General features: G+C 29.5%; 1 protein-coding gene across 1 annotated transcript in view; it reads left to right on the top strand.

The window, feature by feature from the left end:
* Positions 1-18,136, top strand: part of LOC145276893 (ras GTPase-activating-like protein IQGAP1) — a 274,771-nt gene that overhangs the window by 84,402 nt on the left and 172,233 nt on the right. The window contains exon 3 of the mRNA XM_080128329.1: positions 14,921-15,077. Coding sequence (XP_079984455.1) covers positions 14,921-15,077 — 157 coding nt within the window. The remainder of the gene's footprint in view (positions 1-14,920; positions 15,078-18,136) is intronic.

Here is an 18,136-nt window from a genome sequence, read left to right on the forward strand (position 1 = left end):
TTTTGTGTGGCTCTCAGTGCCAATTCTGTTTCTTAAGTGTTATCTTCACGTCATATCCATGTTTTTTGCACACAGTTCATTTTGTTTATCTTATAGTCAATTTAGTTTTCTCTATTAATTTTGCTTTTGTTCCATTATTCTTTCCTATTTCACTATTGTTCACCATATTGCTGTTTTGGGCTGATCTGCATTTTGTGTATATATCTCTTTATCATTAGTAGTGAGAGATGGAAAAAGTTATAATCCAGCATGTAATGAGTACAATTTTTTAAATAGTTTTGGAACCTATGTTATAATTTGGACTAAGCTATGATGCACACCCTCTGTGATGAGGCTGCTTCACACAGTGCAAATTCTACTGGGTTTAATGACCAATCCCACAGAAAATTCTTAATTATAATAAATTGTATTGATTAGCCAACAAATGTCAACTTGCCCTATGCTCACAATAAATTTATATTTTGTATATATTGCTTTAATAGTGTTATCTTTTGTATGTAGTTTAGTATTTTTAAAGACAGAAAATCCTTTCTTTCCAACTTTTAGTTTTTTATATCATGGTATCAAAAGGTCATTGAATTCTTTGTATTTTCCATTCCTTCACATTTTTAAAATATGACTTTACCTATCTCTTATAAAATTTTGTGTGTAAAAAAAAAAAAAAAAAAAAAAAATATATATATAAAGCGGAATTTGAAAAAAAAATTTAGTTAAAATAATTAAAAAATGCAATGATTAAATTTAAGTTTCAAAATTTAATTAAAAAAATAACCAAAAATTTCTGAAAATTTCTGATGTGCATCTCTGGTTTATAAATTTAAAAGTTAAAAAATAACAAAATTTAAAATATTTACCATTTTAATATTTTGTGACTTGCTCAATAGATTAAAAAACAAATTGTGAAATCAGTTTTATTATATATATCTTTAATATATCCAATCAATCCTTCATTGAATAATCTAAATAATGTTAACATCTCTCTCAAAAAATTAAATGTAATTAAATAAAAAATTTTGTTGTTTACAGTGTAAAGACAAAAATAGTGAATTTTAAGTAAAAAAAAAAAATGGTACCGATGTAATTGTATCAAATAGTAAAACATTCAAATATTATGAAAAACGATAAAGTAGAAAAATAATTCTGAAAAACAGTTTTGAATAAAGATGTCCAACATGTTGATTTTACTGCATCGCATGACATGAATTTCTGATAATGATTTATGTAGTAAAAAGTGAGTTTACAAAATTATTTTTTCTGCCTTATTTTTTGTAATATTTGGATATTTTACTATTTGATAACTGCCAATTATGTAGGTACCATTTGTTTTACTTGAAATTCAATTAGAAGCACCGAATGTGTGTGTGTGCGCATTGTGGGAAAAATGTAAAATTAATTAGACACAAGGGTACTTTAATTTGACGGAAGTATTGTTTTCATTTTTTAAGACTTTTTTTATTCAATCAATTTTTTTTTTGAAAAAGAAAATTATATAAGAAAATACATGCCATCCATTTCATAATATTTTAAACTGAAAGTTATATTTTATTTCTGCATTATAAAAAAAATATTTCTTCAGAAAATAATTATTTTAAAATATATTTGTAAATTTTAAATATAATTTATTTTGAAATATTGCTGCTAAATTAACAATTTCAATTACATTCAATAAATCTTTTGTTTAATGTTTTCTATAATACTTTGTTACTTTATTCAACTTGTATTAAATTACTGGAAAAGTTGAGTTAGAAAACAAGCATTAATTTTGGATTGTCTCCTCTATCTACTATAACTCTTCTGAAAATGAAAACAAAAAAATACTTAGAGTGAGTTAAAGTGCACTTGTACCATTCTTTGTTTAGCAACATAAAGAAACCATGTTTAATTTTTGCTTTCGTAACGTAAATTCAAGCCAAATATGACTTTCTTTCCAGCAATTTAAACGCTTCAAAAGTATGTTTAAATCTTGAAGTGTCATCACGGTGTAAATAAATCAACTATTTTAATCTTAAAAGTTTAAAAAAAAAAAAGTCAATTACACTGACTTTTTAATATTTGACAAGAAAATCGGTTGCATTTAAACAATTGAATAAAAAGTTGTTGCTGGTTTTTAAATTCTTAAATGCTCATGTATTGAAAGTTTTAAAAGCTATTTGGATAAGTTAAAAATTTAATGACTGAATTTAATGATGTAATAATTAAATTTAACTTCAAAATCCTGTTTAAAAAACAAAAAAAAACAAAATGAAAGTAAAGATTCATGACATCATTAGGTAGATACAATTAGTTCTTTATAAATTTTAAATCATTTTACACTTGATATTTGATAATAGGAAATAAAGTGACTTTGTGTTATATATAAAAGATTACTATGGTTCTTGAAAGAATGACTATAGAAAAACTAATTTAATAATTCATTGGCCAATTTCAATTTTTGGTAACATGTTTCTGCTTTATTTTTATTTAATTAACAATTTTTAAAAAAATACTAGATTATCCATGACTCCCTTGGGTCAGTATATGTTATAGCTAGCTATGGAATAGTGAGTATACAGAATTGATGTATAAACGTGGTACTTGTGACAAAAAGAAAATATTTTTAAAAATTATGTAAATGGATCAAGAATACATATTTTTTTTATTACGTAACAGAAACATTTGTGTGAAAGTATTTTAAAGTGAACAAAATGTAGATAGATTTCTTTGAGTCGTTTCAACGTCAAACCTAATTATACCCCCAGTTTATTAATGTGTGTGTGATTTTCTTCACTTGATTTCATATACATAATGAAAAATTATTGACAAATGTTTTATTTTTTTTTGTTATAAGGTACAGTGAACTAAGTATTATGGCTTCTGTTCAATGCACAGTTAGGAATTAATACAGATTAGTCACCACAATACCGCATTACTCTATAAGTATGGAGGTTTTCACTAAAAAATTACTAACACCTGATGTTTTGATTTTAAAAAAAAAATAAATAAATAAAATAAAATAAAAAAAACAGCAGCTCATAAACATATTTTTATTATAAAGGCTATAATTTTGTTAGAAAAGTTCAAATAAGGACTATTTGAATAAAACTTTAACAACTGGGCAAGCTGATCTGAGTTTTATATGTACGGGTAATTTTAGCATCTTTAAACTGTCAATTACAGAATACATAAAAGACTTTAAATAGTAAGCATATTTGTTTTGTTTGAAAACGATTCCAACTTGCAATGAAAAATACAAATAAAATAACTGTAAATAAACAATTTGAGACACAAAAACATACAATTTTTTTTTTTATCAAGTTCTAAATTTCTATTAATAGTTTTAACCATGTGCAACTTGTATAAAGAAACTATTTTCTAAAAATATGTAAATTGATGTAGTTTTTTTTTTTTTTTTTTTTTTTTTTTTTTTTTAAAGCATCTTCAGTTCCTCATGAATAATTGTGTATACAGTTCCCATGACATCAAATTGTGCACTTATTGTCTCTATAGACACACTACGGTCCTTATCCATGAAATTCTTTATTTGGCCAATCAACTATTGTGTTCTGACTTCATTACTGCTTCCACACCTCTCATCTCTCACAGACTCCTTGGCTTTGTTCAACCATTATCCTGATTTACCTTACAATGAAAATGCAATATTCCAAATCGCTCTAACTGTAATCATGCTAATTTCCCTTAGAATGAAAATGAAATATTCTAAAATGCCCAATGAACAATTGTTTAAGATCAATAGAAAAGATTTGATGTCGCAATCCTGTTGAGTTAAAAAAGAATGACTAAACATACATATATACCATAACTATAACCAAAGGCAAGAGTAAATTACTTTTCTAATTAGATGGGTAGGTTTTTGTTTTAACATTTAAAAATTAAAAAAAAAAAACTTTATTCATTTTCAAAATTTTCATTCTATTGAAATTTATATATAATGTTTCTTATTTAATATTAATGCCTTGTTATGATTTTATTTTGAACTTTTTATATTCAAGGATTAAAATTGAAATATTATCCTATTTCAATATAAGATGTTTTTTATTGTCTCTTATTAAAATGCAAAGAAAATATTAATTGTTGATATTTCTAAAACTCCATGGATGAGTTTTGATTGAAATTTGAAAAAAACATACTTTTCCTGATTTTCAAAAACTCATTGGATATATTCAGACTTGCATTTGAATAAAAAAACTTTTCTATATTTTGATCTACATGTATGGTTTTATAGAAATTTTCTGGAAAATATTTTCAGTGAATACAAAATCTTAAGTTTTTTTAATGCTTAAAAGTGGTTTTGCCAGTCTTACGAAAGGTTCGTTCAGAGACTCATAATTAAATGAAATTTTGTTTTGAGCGAACATTTTTATTAATTAAGCATTAAGGAAGTATTTCTTTGAAAATCTTCATTGAATTTTGTTTCACTAAGAAATGAAGAAATAATTTTCATAGATATTGAAAACATTTTTCCCGACAAGTAGAAAAAAGTTATTAGATATGGTATGATTGTAATTTATAAAAAAAAGTAAATAAGTAATATTCTTACAATTTATAAGTTTGATTGAATTGTTTTTATTCAGATTGAAAGAGGAATTTTCATGTCTCAATTGTTAATGGTTTTATTGAAGCAATGCATTTTAAGTCAATGTACCAGATCTTTGCACACAGACATCCTTACAGCCTTTACAGCCATCTGCTCGCACCAAGGAATTATCACACTCTTTAGCACATCCAAGTACACTTTGATGTGGATGTCACTCTTTGAAAAAGTGATGTCAATTCTGAATAGTGCCAAACATCCTATGAATACACATTCTGCAAATTAGACAAGTAATATCCATTTGAAAGATAACAAAGTGAAATTAAAGTTAGAATAATTTGAATAATGAAAATAATCAAAACTCATCTAATAGATTCCAACAATCAATATTTATTGCAAAGATAATACAGATGTGATTAAAAGTTCAAATAATTTTAATAATAATGAAAACTCCTAACAAATAGTCAGACATTCAATTTCATAATGAAATAAGAATTTTTATTTTATGAAATATTTCAGCAAATGACATAATCTATCAAAATCCTATATATTTTTTTATTTGACCAAATCCCACTATTTTCTTACCACTCTGAAAAAAAAAACTGTAAAATGCTTACATGTACATGTTTCTATCAATTTTGTATGTTAGTAATAAGATTTATCAGATTAAGAAAAGATAGTGACATAATTATTACTAACTCGTTTACAAGTCACTTTGATTAAATTAAAATCTCAAAAAAAAAAGTGATGCCTAATTGTAGTTCTATTTCTTGTAATCATATCTCAAACAGTCCTCCATACAAAAAGTGAATTTTTCATTTTACAGTCTTATCTAAACTAATATTCTATTGTTCTAATTGTTTGCTTATATAATGAGAAAATTCTTGATGTGAGGGTTGATGTTTTCAACTACCTTGGAATTTCCATGGGTTGCTAGTTAATGTTTGATTATCCCTGAAGAGTAAACAAATAAAAAATTATGAACCGATTCTTTTGATATTGAGATGCAATCAATGAGTGTGTGGGTGTATATATACACACATACCCTTGTTTGACACACTTAATGTGCAGATTAACAAACCCTTTTCCAACAAAACTAATTGCTTGAAGAAAACACATAGGTAGTGAAAACTCAACAACTAATTAGTTGATAGCTTGAAAAAGCACTGTAACTGTAAAAGTAATCCTAAAATGTATATGGTGCAATTAGTTTAATCATTTCCTTCAGGAATGAAGCAAAAGCATTTTGGTAAATTACTTACCATAAGTATATTTTTATAGTTACAAAAAATGTGATCCATTGGGTCACAAATTGAACTCTAGTTAGATTGTTTGAATGGTTAGGTGGCAAAACCAGTTAAAAATAAAAACAAAATCTTAAATTAGCCTTTTTCTGTTTGCTTATACAGGTAGCAACGATACATTTTTTGCTTTAAAGAAAACAACACTACAGCTTTATTTTAAAACTTTTAAAAAAATCAATTCCGGTAACTTGATTATGTAGTAGAGCTGAAATTTATTCACCTTCAACCTCAATCACCACCTCGATACAGATCCAGAACTGGGAGCATGCCTTTTCCACAAGCACTGGTGGAAGCTCTGCGAATACTTGGTGGATGGAGAACATCACCAACATGACCTCCCACAACACCAAAGCCGGCTTTGGTGTTGTGGGAGGTCATGTTGGTGATGTTCTCGAGGTATGACCAAAGGAAGTACTTCAGGTAGGGGGAGGAGGTGGGCAAGTGAGAGAAGGGTACAAAGTCATAGTACTCTTTCTGAAGCTAAGCCTGGGTTTCTTGTGGGCCGGTGCCAAATCCTGCTGCCACCTGATTGCATCAAGGGATCAGCATATCCAAGTACATTTTGGTGTTGACTTTCAAGCTAATTTTGAAGATGTGAGGAGGTGAAATGATGTGGACCTCACTTGAAATCACACCACAGATCATAACCGTGGCTGGAAACTTCATTAAGCTGTGCCCTACAGCATTGAACTGTCCGGATTTGTATTTTGAGGGTGCTGGCAATGGTCATGTTGTTATAACTTGGATTGGTAGAGAGTATGAGTTGTACAGCTGTGCATCTCCGATCACGCTCGTTGAACATTGTGTCACTTTCAGACATGATAGAAGGCTCCTATCACTCTTGGGATTTGTACACAACTGGTCAACTAATAGATGGTCTGCAACCAAAAAAAGAAAACTGGGTTTTATCAAACAGAAATGGAATCATGTCTTTTCTAGGGCGACAATTTTATCATTTCACCCTGTATATCTATTTCTTTCTCTCTTTTTATTTTGTTTTTACTTGCCAGCCATGGGTTAAATCGTATTACTGCTCATGGTGATATTCCCTTTTGTTTATAATGGACTATTCCAATTTTTTTTATATTTGTTAGCTTTGACTGTTAATAAGCAGAGAGGTGAGTAGTAGAGATGTAGATAGTAATAGGGGTAAGGCAAGCAATGTACAGTGAAAGTAATAGAAACTTAATAAAAGATGGGTCACTTGATGAGTTATTTGCAAATTATGACTAATTAGAACAATTAAAAAATTTTTTTTCAAACAGAACTCCATCCAAAAATTAACTATTTTAGTAAGTTTATTTGTGTCAGTAAATATAGCAAAAGCATTGGGATGTTGATGAACTCTGCTTTAGCATATAACATTTGCATTACAAGTTGATTTTTTTTTTTAGATAATTGTTATTTTATCAACTTGCGTGAAAAGAGCTATGTAAAAGATGCTTAAAACCGTTTGAATTATGCAAATACTATCAATAGTTCAAAAGTTATGAGAATTTTAAGTGCCAAAATTTAGGCTTTTCCGTGGACATTTTTCTTTAGAAAAAGTGGGCTAAAGTACGGACATTTCAAGAAATTCGGTAATTTCGCCACCATTTATTTATTTTTCAAGCTATTCTCATGAAACTTGGCAGTCTTATGTAAAATTGTGTGCTCTTTCTGTATCTCTTTACCATAAGCCATGAATTATAAATTCAGATGTACAAATTTCAATTTTTTTTAAACTGGCGCATGGTATCATACAGTGGGTTTCTATTTATGAACAAAACTAAGTATTATAGTGGTATTTAAATATAGTTTTATTGGGAATAGGCATTTTCCTGCCTCCTCACCAAAGGAGAGTTTAATCTGGGGTGTAGCCATTGAATGCCTAAAGAGCATTCATGGCCGGTATTTACTACTGCCCTCAAAGAAAAGAAAAAAATTGAGTAGATATAAATTAATCTCAGAAATAAATCAAAGAAAATTTTTCACAGATTTTGGATTTCTGTAAAAGATGGAAATTCCCATAGTCGACCAGAACTTATGCATGGTAATTTTTGTCATTTCTATTCTGTTGTTTTACTGAAAATTCAACTATGTAAACAAAGAAATAAAACGGTAATTTTTTTTATCTTGTTTCCACCTTAACATTTAAAATTACTTTTATACGTTTTATGGTATGCTGAAAACGAATATCACATTTAAATTTATTGCAAATAAGTAGTTTTCTGGATATTAAGCAATGTTATTTCTTATGTTATCGCTGGTGGCCATCTTGGTACGCGCGAGCATGCAAATGCAACCTCAAGAAACTATGTGCAAATATCCATACCAAAATAGCCACCAGCAATAACATAAGAAATGACATTGCTTAATATTAAGAAAGCTGCTTATTTGCGGAAAATTCAAATGTGATATTCGTGTTCAGCTTACCCAAAAACCCAAGGTAGTCATTTTAAAGAAAAATGTTAAGGTGGAAACAAGATAAAAATTTACAAAATGCATCATAATGAAATTCTTTATCAAACCGCCTAATTATTATTTAGATATCCTCAGTTTAAAAAAAAAAACAAACAAAAAAACGGTTTGTTTTACAGATTCGAAAAAATAGTCTTGACAAGGAGTTAAAAATAAATTCAAGTTTCACGATATCTTATTTAATTGTTAGGTGAAAGTACAGAATAGTTAACAAAACACCCTTCCTTCCCCATGTTAAGAATGAGTTTCGAAATATTATTTCAGCATGGTAGCATAAGTGCATAAGTACCTTTTTTATTTATTTAAAAAATTCAAAAAAATTTTTGACCACTAAAACACAATTCTACCTTAAGTACAAATGAAAAGTTATAAATACAATGATAACAGAAACACATGTACTTAGTACATTTTGTTGTTTTTAACGTTTTTAGTACATGCGTACTAAGTGTTAAAAGCGACAAAATAGTATTGTTTGGAAATCAAATTTGAAAAACTTGAAAATAATTTTTTTAAATTGATGAACTTAGATTAAAAATGAAACTGATTTTTCTGCTTTTGTTTTAAAAGCAGAAATTTTTATTTTTATTTTTAAGAGAATACAAACGAAACTCGTTAATGTGCTGACTTTATGTGATGACTGGTCAGCGTTAGGTGTGTCAGAAATTTCGTGAAAATAGTGAATAATTCCACCCCATCTTTCCAAACTTATAACTCCTCGAAAAATGTAATTCAAGCCCTAATTTTTTTTTTTTTTCAATTAAAGGAGCAAGGACCAAGGTTTCATAAAAAAGTGTTTTTTTTTTTTTTTTTTTTTTTTTTTTTTTAAATGTTTTAAACTTCGGACTTTACAGGTAAATTTCTAAAAAAACTACTTTTTTTTTTTGGTTTTAAATTTGAATATATTATTTATTGACCTTTTCTCTTCAATTTGTGATATATAAGACTTTGGTACATAAATTATTTACTTTTTAATAGACATTTCAAAATGGGAGGCGTGAATCATTTGACCCCCTGTCTTTCCAAGCTTATAACTCCTCGAAAAATGTAATTCAAGCCCTAACTTTTTTTTTCAATTAAAGGAGCAAGGACCAAGGTTCCATTAAAAAAAAAAAGAAAAAACAAATAACGTGGTTTAAAAAAAAAAAGGTTTTAAACTTCAAACTTTACAGGTAAAATTCTAAAAAAACACTACTTTTTTTTTGTTTTAAATTTGAATATATTATTTATTGACCTTTTCTCTTCAATTTGTGAGTAAATTAATTATTTACTTTTCGGTGAGTAAATTATTTACTTTTTAATAGACACTTGAAAATGGGGGGGGGGGGCGTAAATTTAAAAGAAAACGTTTGTCTAAAATATTATATTCGGTTTATTGGAAAGAACATAAAATTTCACATTGACCCTGAAAATATCGTAAAAATAGAATCAATAGAAAAATTTTGATAGATTTTTAAAGTTTAAAAATTGAAAAATATTGAGTTCGGAAAATTCATTACTGTTTAAAAAAAAAAATATTTCTATTACTTTTAAAAGAACTTTAATAGTTTATTTTGGAAGTATAATCCATAAAGAAAATAAACAACCCACTTTTAACAGAGAAATTACGCGATTTTTATATTTTATTCGCAGTTTCGTGTTAGGGGTGTCAAAAATTCCTACAAAAATTCTGATACACCTAGGTCAGCGCGTTAGCGCGTAGCGAGCCATTTTCCTTGTTAAAATTAAAATTTCCCCGTTTGAATTTCTATAAAAGACTAGCGGGGGTAGTCTGCGTTGCCCGGGTGTTTAGAAGTATGTGTGCTCGGGCGGGAGGGGGGGGGGTAGTAAATCAAAACAAAAGAATAAGCGAAGTAATCACCCTGTTTAAATATTATGAAAAAAAATCGAAAAAAAAAAGACAAATGAACGATGTTAAAATTTCTTAAAATCCAAAAGAAAAAAAAAAAGAAAACACGTATGTGATGGAAAAAAACCCCAGAAAAATGAACATTAAAACTTTAAAAAATCTGAAAAATAAAAACAAAAAAAAACATAGAATGTGAAAAATAGCTTAAATAACCCTGTTTCAATATTAAATCTTTAAAAATCAAAAAGAAAAAAAAAAGACATCTCACACCACGATTCGAACTCGCAACCTTTTAAAAAAAACTGACACGTTACCCGCTCGGCCAACAAAGAGCAACTGAAACACGGTTGAATTTATTTATTTAAGTATGAAAAACATAATTGACACGTGCCCGCAATAAAAGTTAACTCTGCTCCTTTTTGACCTTATTAATGAGGTCAAAAAAAAGGAGCGGAGTTAACTTTTAGTGCGGGAGCAGCTTTTGGGTTTGTTTACCCAACTTTGGCTGGTTGTTTCCCCAAGATGTTGGGGAGGGGAGAAACCAGCTCCCCATTGTCCAAATTGAATAGCAATTGTCTGATATAAGGAGTTTAGCCCCACATTGATCAAAGCTGATTGCTTCTGGACGTTCCCCGATGCGATTGCCGGGAAAAGTGCCTTAGCTTTGAATTAGTTTCGGTTTTATGGAAAGAAACTGAACGAACACATGACAGGCTGAAATAGCAATATTTTTGTAAAAATCAACGTAAATAAATCTAAACGCAACGCGTGTTCGCAAATCGTACATATTATGATCTAGGGGCTATATAAACAGTTCTAAGCGATAGTACACCCCCCCCCCCGACCATCGGCGAAAAAAACCTTTTCGAGACATACAAAAAATGCGCGCGCATTTGCCTTTTATATATATATATATATATATATATATACTAGCGTATACCTTTTATATGTATATTGTATGCCTTTTATATATATATATAGACTACATTTTAAAGAAATTTTATATATATAGACAATATTTTAAAGAAATTTTATATATATATATATATATATAGACATTTTAAAGAAATTTTATATATATATAGACAACATTTTAAAGAAATTTTATATATATAGACAACATTTTAAAGAAATTTTATATATATATATATATATAGACATTTTAAAGAAATTTTATATATATATATATATATATATATATAGACATTTTAAAGAAATTTTATATATATATATATATAGACAACATTTTAAAGAAATTTTATATATATAGACAACATTTTAAAGAAATTTTATATATATAGACAACATTTTAAAGAAATTTTATATATATAGACAACATTTTAAAGAAATGTCCGCACAATTAATAATTATCAAATATTATGCATGAAAATAATTCTAATATGAAAATGGATGATATATGCCAATTTATTTTATCGATTTTGAAATATTCTTTGTCAATTTTGCTGGTTGTAACTTTGCTTCCTCTGATCGTAAAAATATAAATCAAAGTCCAGTAGAGATGGACTTCTATGCTTATATAGGCTATAAAATTTCAGCCATATCCAATCAAATTTGACCCCGCGCATGTGTATCCAAACATAACGTATGAAATGTAAACATTAAAAAAAAAACAGTCTAATTTTTTGTTATTTTTTTTACCGTTTTTTTTTTCATTTTTAACTTGGAGCATAAAAATATTGAATGCATAAAAAAAAAATTAACATCATTGGAATGCTTATTCTATTCTTTTTCCAGCGATATAATTCTTCTAAAAATTGACCAACAAATAAAAAAGATACGACTTGTTGAAGCACATTAGAAATGTATTATTGCCAATGTCCATGAAAATACAGCATATGCTTGTAATGCTAAATATATATAGACATATAGTTATTTATTTTTTTTTATCGCAACAATTTTTTTCTCCAATTTATTCATTAAAATCTACGATGTCATGGTGTCATATGAATTTGCATTCAACTCTGTGAAATGGTAAATTCATACTAATGATTCTTTTATTCTTGCAACATTAAAAAATAAAAAAAACAGGCAATGCACATGATTTAGATGTAAATAATCCTCTTATTTTTGTACAGAAATAGAAACTAACTGCCAGTAACCACTGTAAAAGAGTAATAAAAAATGCAAGAGAGCTATATGCTCAGTCCGTTAACTGAGCGGCTTGGTTCACACCAGTTTTGGCAAATAACAAACAGGATCCTGAACAGAAGCGTGTGTTCTATTCCAACCATCATCAATGGACCTGAGTTCATCTCGTCAGCATCAGACAAGGCCAAATTATTTGCTAAGAACTTTGCAGCTAATTCTAACTTATGTGATGAAGGCCATCAACTCCCAGTATTTCCTTCTATAACAGACAACACGCTATGCAACATACAAATATCTGTGCGTGAGGTCGCCAAGCTAATCAAGAACGTTGATTCCAGTAAAGCAACTGGCACTGACGGCATTCCAATTATAGTATTGAAAAAGCTTCAACCAGAACTTGCCCCATACTTACAAAACTGTTTAAGCATTGTCTAAAGGAGAAGTGCTTCTCAACATCCTGGAAAACCTCATCAGTATGTCCTGTATTTAGGAATTTAGGTGATAAGTTATCTCCCTCTCAATATAGACCAATAAGTCTCCTATGTGTCATGAGTAAGTTGCTGGAATCCATATTAAAGAAAGAAGTAGTCAACCACCTCAGTAGAAGTAACCTTCTTAGTGACATACAATATGGTTTCCGTCCTGCTAGATTTACAGCAGATGTGCTAACAGTTATATCTCATAGGATTAGTAAATTTCTCAACAAAGGCTTCCTTTCTAGGGCAATTGCTCTTGACATATCAATGGCCTTTGATAAGGTATGGCAAAAAGCCTATTTCACAAGATTTCCAGCTACGGTATAACTGGAAATGTTTTCTCAATTTCTCTCTGATCGGCTCATAAGAGTAGTGGTTGATGGGCAGAAATCAGAGGCCTACAGTATTAATGCTGGGCTCAACTCTCTTCCTGATCTACATCAATGATCTCCCAAAACACATACTTAAATCATTCGTTGACATTTATGCTGATAACACGACCGTCTATGGCAACACATCAAAGGCCGTAAATGACAAAGTTCTCTCTGATTCTCTCTCCTCTGATCTTGAGCTCGTGGTATAGTGGGGAAAGAGGTGGCTGGTTACTTTTAATGCATCTAAAACCAAGCTCCTATCAACGCTCTGATCCCCATCTGGCATCAATTGAAATGAATGACTTTCATCTTGGGGAGGCTCTATGTTTTGACAAGCTTCTGGGATTGACCTTTACTCCTGATCTGAAATGGAACATGTACATCAAGTCTGTTGCCAAGGTCGCTGGAAAAATGTTAAGATCCTTCTACCGCTCCAGAAGATATCTCACTACTGATGCAATTCTCTATCTATATAAAAGCCAAGTATGTCCAAAGATGGAATACTGCTGCCACATTTAGGCAAGAGCTACTAAAAACAGCCTATCCTGCCTTGACAGAGTACAAAATAGACTTTGTGGCTTAGTGGGGGATGTCCTTTTCTCTTCTGGCAACCTCTCTCCTGCAGAAGAGATGTTGCGAGCCTGTCTTTGTTTTATCGTTATTTCCATGGCAAGTGCTCGTCTGAGCTCCAATCTCTGGTCCCCCCCACCTCGCCAATCTATCATGAAAAACACCCGTCTAGCTGAAACCACTGTCAATAATTTTCCCCACTCTTTATCTGTGCCTAAATCAAAACGTAGATTCCATAAAGCTTCTTTCTTAAAAGTGCATGCCTATGGAACTCTGTTCCGTTTCCCACCTGACTACAACTTGGATGTCTTCAAGTCCAACATAAACAAATTCCTGACAAACCACCCTCTTAAGTAAAACACTCTATCAAATCTCCATTACTAACGATTACTACGATATTATCCCATTGATTATTGTACACGCAATAACCCTTATCCCCGAGTGGCTTCCGGGCCTCGATAAGTGGTGACTACCATGTAAAAAAAAAAAAAAAAATCGATAGGAAGTGCTAAATTTCAGAAACTAGTAATCTGTCCTCATGTAAGATAGCCACATGAAACATTTTGATGGCCAAAATCAAAATATTTTCATATAGTTTCCAGGATGATGCTTTATTTAACTGTTGTGACAACTTTCAATCTCGACACCGTAGGCTAAATTTGTCCAAATAAAATTATATGATGGAAAAATGTTCTGATATGCAAATATGATGTGTGACAAGAAAATCATTCTCTTGCACAAAAAATTCTATGTTATATGAATTAAGAATTTTTTAATCTAAAATGTATTTCCTACTTCTATAATCAGGAATATGAGTTTTTAGTATTGAATACTAATTTTCAACGATTGTCTTAAATCAGAATTATTTTATTTAAATCAAGCCACCTTGCCTGCAAGTAATGTATTAATACAATTATGACAACTTAATGTGTGATGGATGTTTTCTTCGTATAACTGCTAATTACACATTGAATTTTTTTTATATTTACTATTTAAATGTTTATAGGAAATTAAAATGAAATTTTTACAAATCCGGTTTTGAACTTCATTAATATTCACTCTTTCCTCTCCACACAAGACTGGCATTAATGTAGGATTGATTTTTTTTTTTAAAACTATTTTAAAGAAACCATAACAAAAACTCAGTTAAACAATTGTGAAAATATACACATACACACACACAAATAACTTTTTTTATTTTTTTAAATACTGTTATATTTATTACTTTAACATTTTGTTTTTATTTGCAGATGGATTGAAACTTGCACTGATGAAGTATTACCTCCAACTACTGAACTTGAAGAAGGTCTCCGTAATGGAGTTTACTTGGCAAGATTAGCACACTTTTTTGCTCCTAATGGACCGAAGCATAAAAAAATCTATGATAAAGAACAAACAAGATATAAGGTGAATACAATATCTTAGAATGTCTTTTTGTAATTTACTTGATTAGATTTTTTTTTTAATTTATCGTGGGAAATATGAGGAGGAATCTCATGAAAATTTATTTTGGATGATTTAGATTAATTTGACATTTCTTGAATTTCGCATTTAGAATAATTTAAAAAGCTCAATTTGTAGACTTATTCTTCCATTTTATCCAATTTGTTTTGCAAACTAATTTTTTCTTTTTTTTTTCTTTTAGTAAAATTAGTTCTTAAAATTATCTGAATAACTAATGTTATCTTGACGTGTGTACACCCTGAAAACATTACAGTAAACAAAAAGCAAAAACTCAATTTTTAGAATTTAGAGTGGGGATTAGTTTCACATAAATTTAATGTAAAACAAGTGAAGAATGCATGGTCCTCCGTGAGCGCACAGTGAACAAGGCATAAAAAAAAAAAATGACTAAGTTCAGCATCCCCTCTCCCCCATTTAATCCCAAATGTCCCCAGGGGATGTCAAATCCTGGGGAAAATGAACAAGCGGTGGGTGCAGTTTTAGGCCTTAACATACATAAATTTGAGTTCTGCACCATGCAAAAAAATAAAAGAAAGAAATATCCATCATTTGCTCCCCCCCCCAGCCCCAAACGTCCTCAAAGCCTTAACATATTTGAATTTTAGTTCAGCACCATTCAAAACTGCTAAATAGACATACACAGAAAATTTTGGACAAATATGATAAAATAGTCCCAAAAATGGAGTGTTTTTATTAACCCAAAAAGAGCCCCTGGGGAACACCCAAAAGTTATCGCAAAGTATAGCCAAACAAAATGATATAGGAATCAGTTAGTTACAACTTTTCAGAAAGTTTTATAAAAATTCAAGGCATCAATTTTTTTTAATAAGCACAAAAGTGTCAATTTTAGCCATTTTAAACCAAAAGGCACCCCTTGGGGGCAATCGGAATTTTCTCGGAAAATTCATTCTGTTACTTTTTTTTTTTTTTACTCATATCATGTTCAATGTTTGTCAAAAATTTTTTTTTTTTAGTGAGATTGCCACTTGGATTTAGGGTTAGTAGTAGGGTTAAGTTTTTTTTTTTTTTTTTTTTTTTTTTTTTTAGTATCTAGTGTAAAAGGAAGTTTTTGGGGGTTGGCATTTGTTACTCAGATAAAGGGTTAGTGGCATGACAGTCTCAAGTAAAGGTACTTTTAGAAGGTGAACTTATCACTCTAACCTAGGATTAGGTAAAACTTTATTTTTTAATTGGCTGCTATGAAATTATGTTTTTACTAGAATTAAAATTTTAAAGATCTTTATTTTACAAAAGAACCACAAGCTGCTTCAACTTAAATTTTAAGAAAAATTTTTTTTTTTTTCTCATAACATGTAAATGAAGTATTATACAGCTGCTGCTAAAATTATCAGTGGTAATAGTTTTAGCAAAAGTCAAATGTCACTTGTTACTGATTGTTTTTTTTTCTTTTTAGGTAGGATAATTAAAAATTGATACTAAAAAAAAAAATAAAACCATAATTATAATTTTAATGGATAAAAATAGTAAAAAAGATTGATTTACTTGGGGTATGAAAAATATTTTAAAAAACGGTAATACTCGTCATGTTGATGTAATATTTTTAAAACCTAAAAAGGAATAAGTCAGTTTATTTCATATTCTGAAAAAGATTGAAAGTAATGTTTTTTCAGATAAGTTTCAGAATTTCATGACTAAATTTCTCTTAGAGGAGTGGTAATAAACTTTAAAAAAAAAACAGGGTGTGGATGGGTGAAAAATCTTACAAAAAATGGCTTTTTCATAATGGTAACATTTTTATCATTAGTCTGCTAAAAACTCTTTAAATATATTATGTAGATTATAACTTATGTGAAAGGATATTCATTTCCCAACATGATGGTATTTTGAGGACTTACAGTGCTTTTTTTTTACAGGTTTTTTAAAGCATGACTATTTTAGTAGAAATTGAAATTTGTACTTACCCAAAGTGTTTTATTGTCGAAGTGTATTGCTACACACAGCACCTTGTATTCTTAAATGGCCAGGTTCAACATCGTTTAGTTTCAAAGATCTAAAGGTAATTGGTTTGTTAACATAATTGTCTGTTTAAAGTAACTAAAATATGAGTTTTCAAATTAAAATATTTTTTTCCCATTAAAAATAATTCCACACAATTTCTAAAATAGATTTACATTTTTTTGTGATAACTGTATTTTAATATTACAAAATTAAACCATAAGTTGGTTTGAAAATCTGTGTTCTATGTTTTGGTTTACATTTGAGAATATCTGGCATTATACACAGTATTACGTTTAATCCTTTCGTTTCACTGGGGATGCTGAATTTGCATATAGTTCTATTTTTGCAAAAGTAATTTTATTTTTTGTGATACTATTGATGCTCCACTGCCACCCTGAGTGTTAACAATTAAAAGAAGAAATAATTTAATCAGCAGAACAGTGGTTATAGTAAAAAGATAATAGAGAGGAAGTTATTTACCAAAACACACAAAAAGCTGAAATTGGATCCTTAATTAAGGTGTGACATTGATGTGGAGCAAAGTAGCGGGCAATAGAGGCCAATATATTTAGTTTTATCGATGATTTTAGGAGTGGCAATGAGTTTTGTGACAGTTTACAGTTTTGAGTTTGCGAGAGTTGAGTTTTCGCTTTGGAACAGTTAGCGACTCAGAGGTTCCTCAGGTGAGGTTGAGAGTAGATTGGACTGAGAAGAAAATTGCTGGAGACCAACGCGACTCGACAGTTAGTGACTGATAATGTTGTGACAGTGTTGATGGATTAAAAAGGGTTGACATGCCACAAACATCAAAATTCAGACGAGGGGGGGGAGCAAAAAGGAGAGAAAAAGGTTCTGTATTAATTGGTTGTAGAAGTTGTAAAAGAAAAGCGATTCGAGGATTTGTGAGATAAATTGGCATTCGTTGATAAACAAAATAATGTCCGTTTTTCAGCCATGTTGAGCCGCTTCAAATAGGGTAGACTTGACATCTCATAAGATTTGGCTATCTGTGTTTTTTTTTTATTATTATTATAAACAGAATA

This window comes from Euprymna scolopes, chromosome 5 (genome assembly GCF_053919585.1).
Source record: "Euprymna scolopes isolate OS-2025 chromosome 5, ASM5391958v1, whole genome shotgun sequence".
NCBI lineage: Eukaryota > Metazoa > Mollusca > Cephalopoda > Sepiida > Sepiolidae > Euprymna > Euprymna scolopes.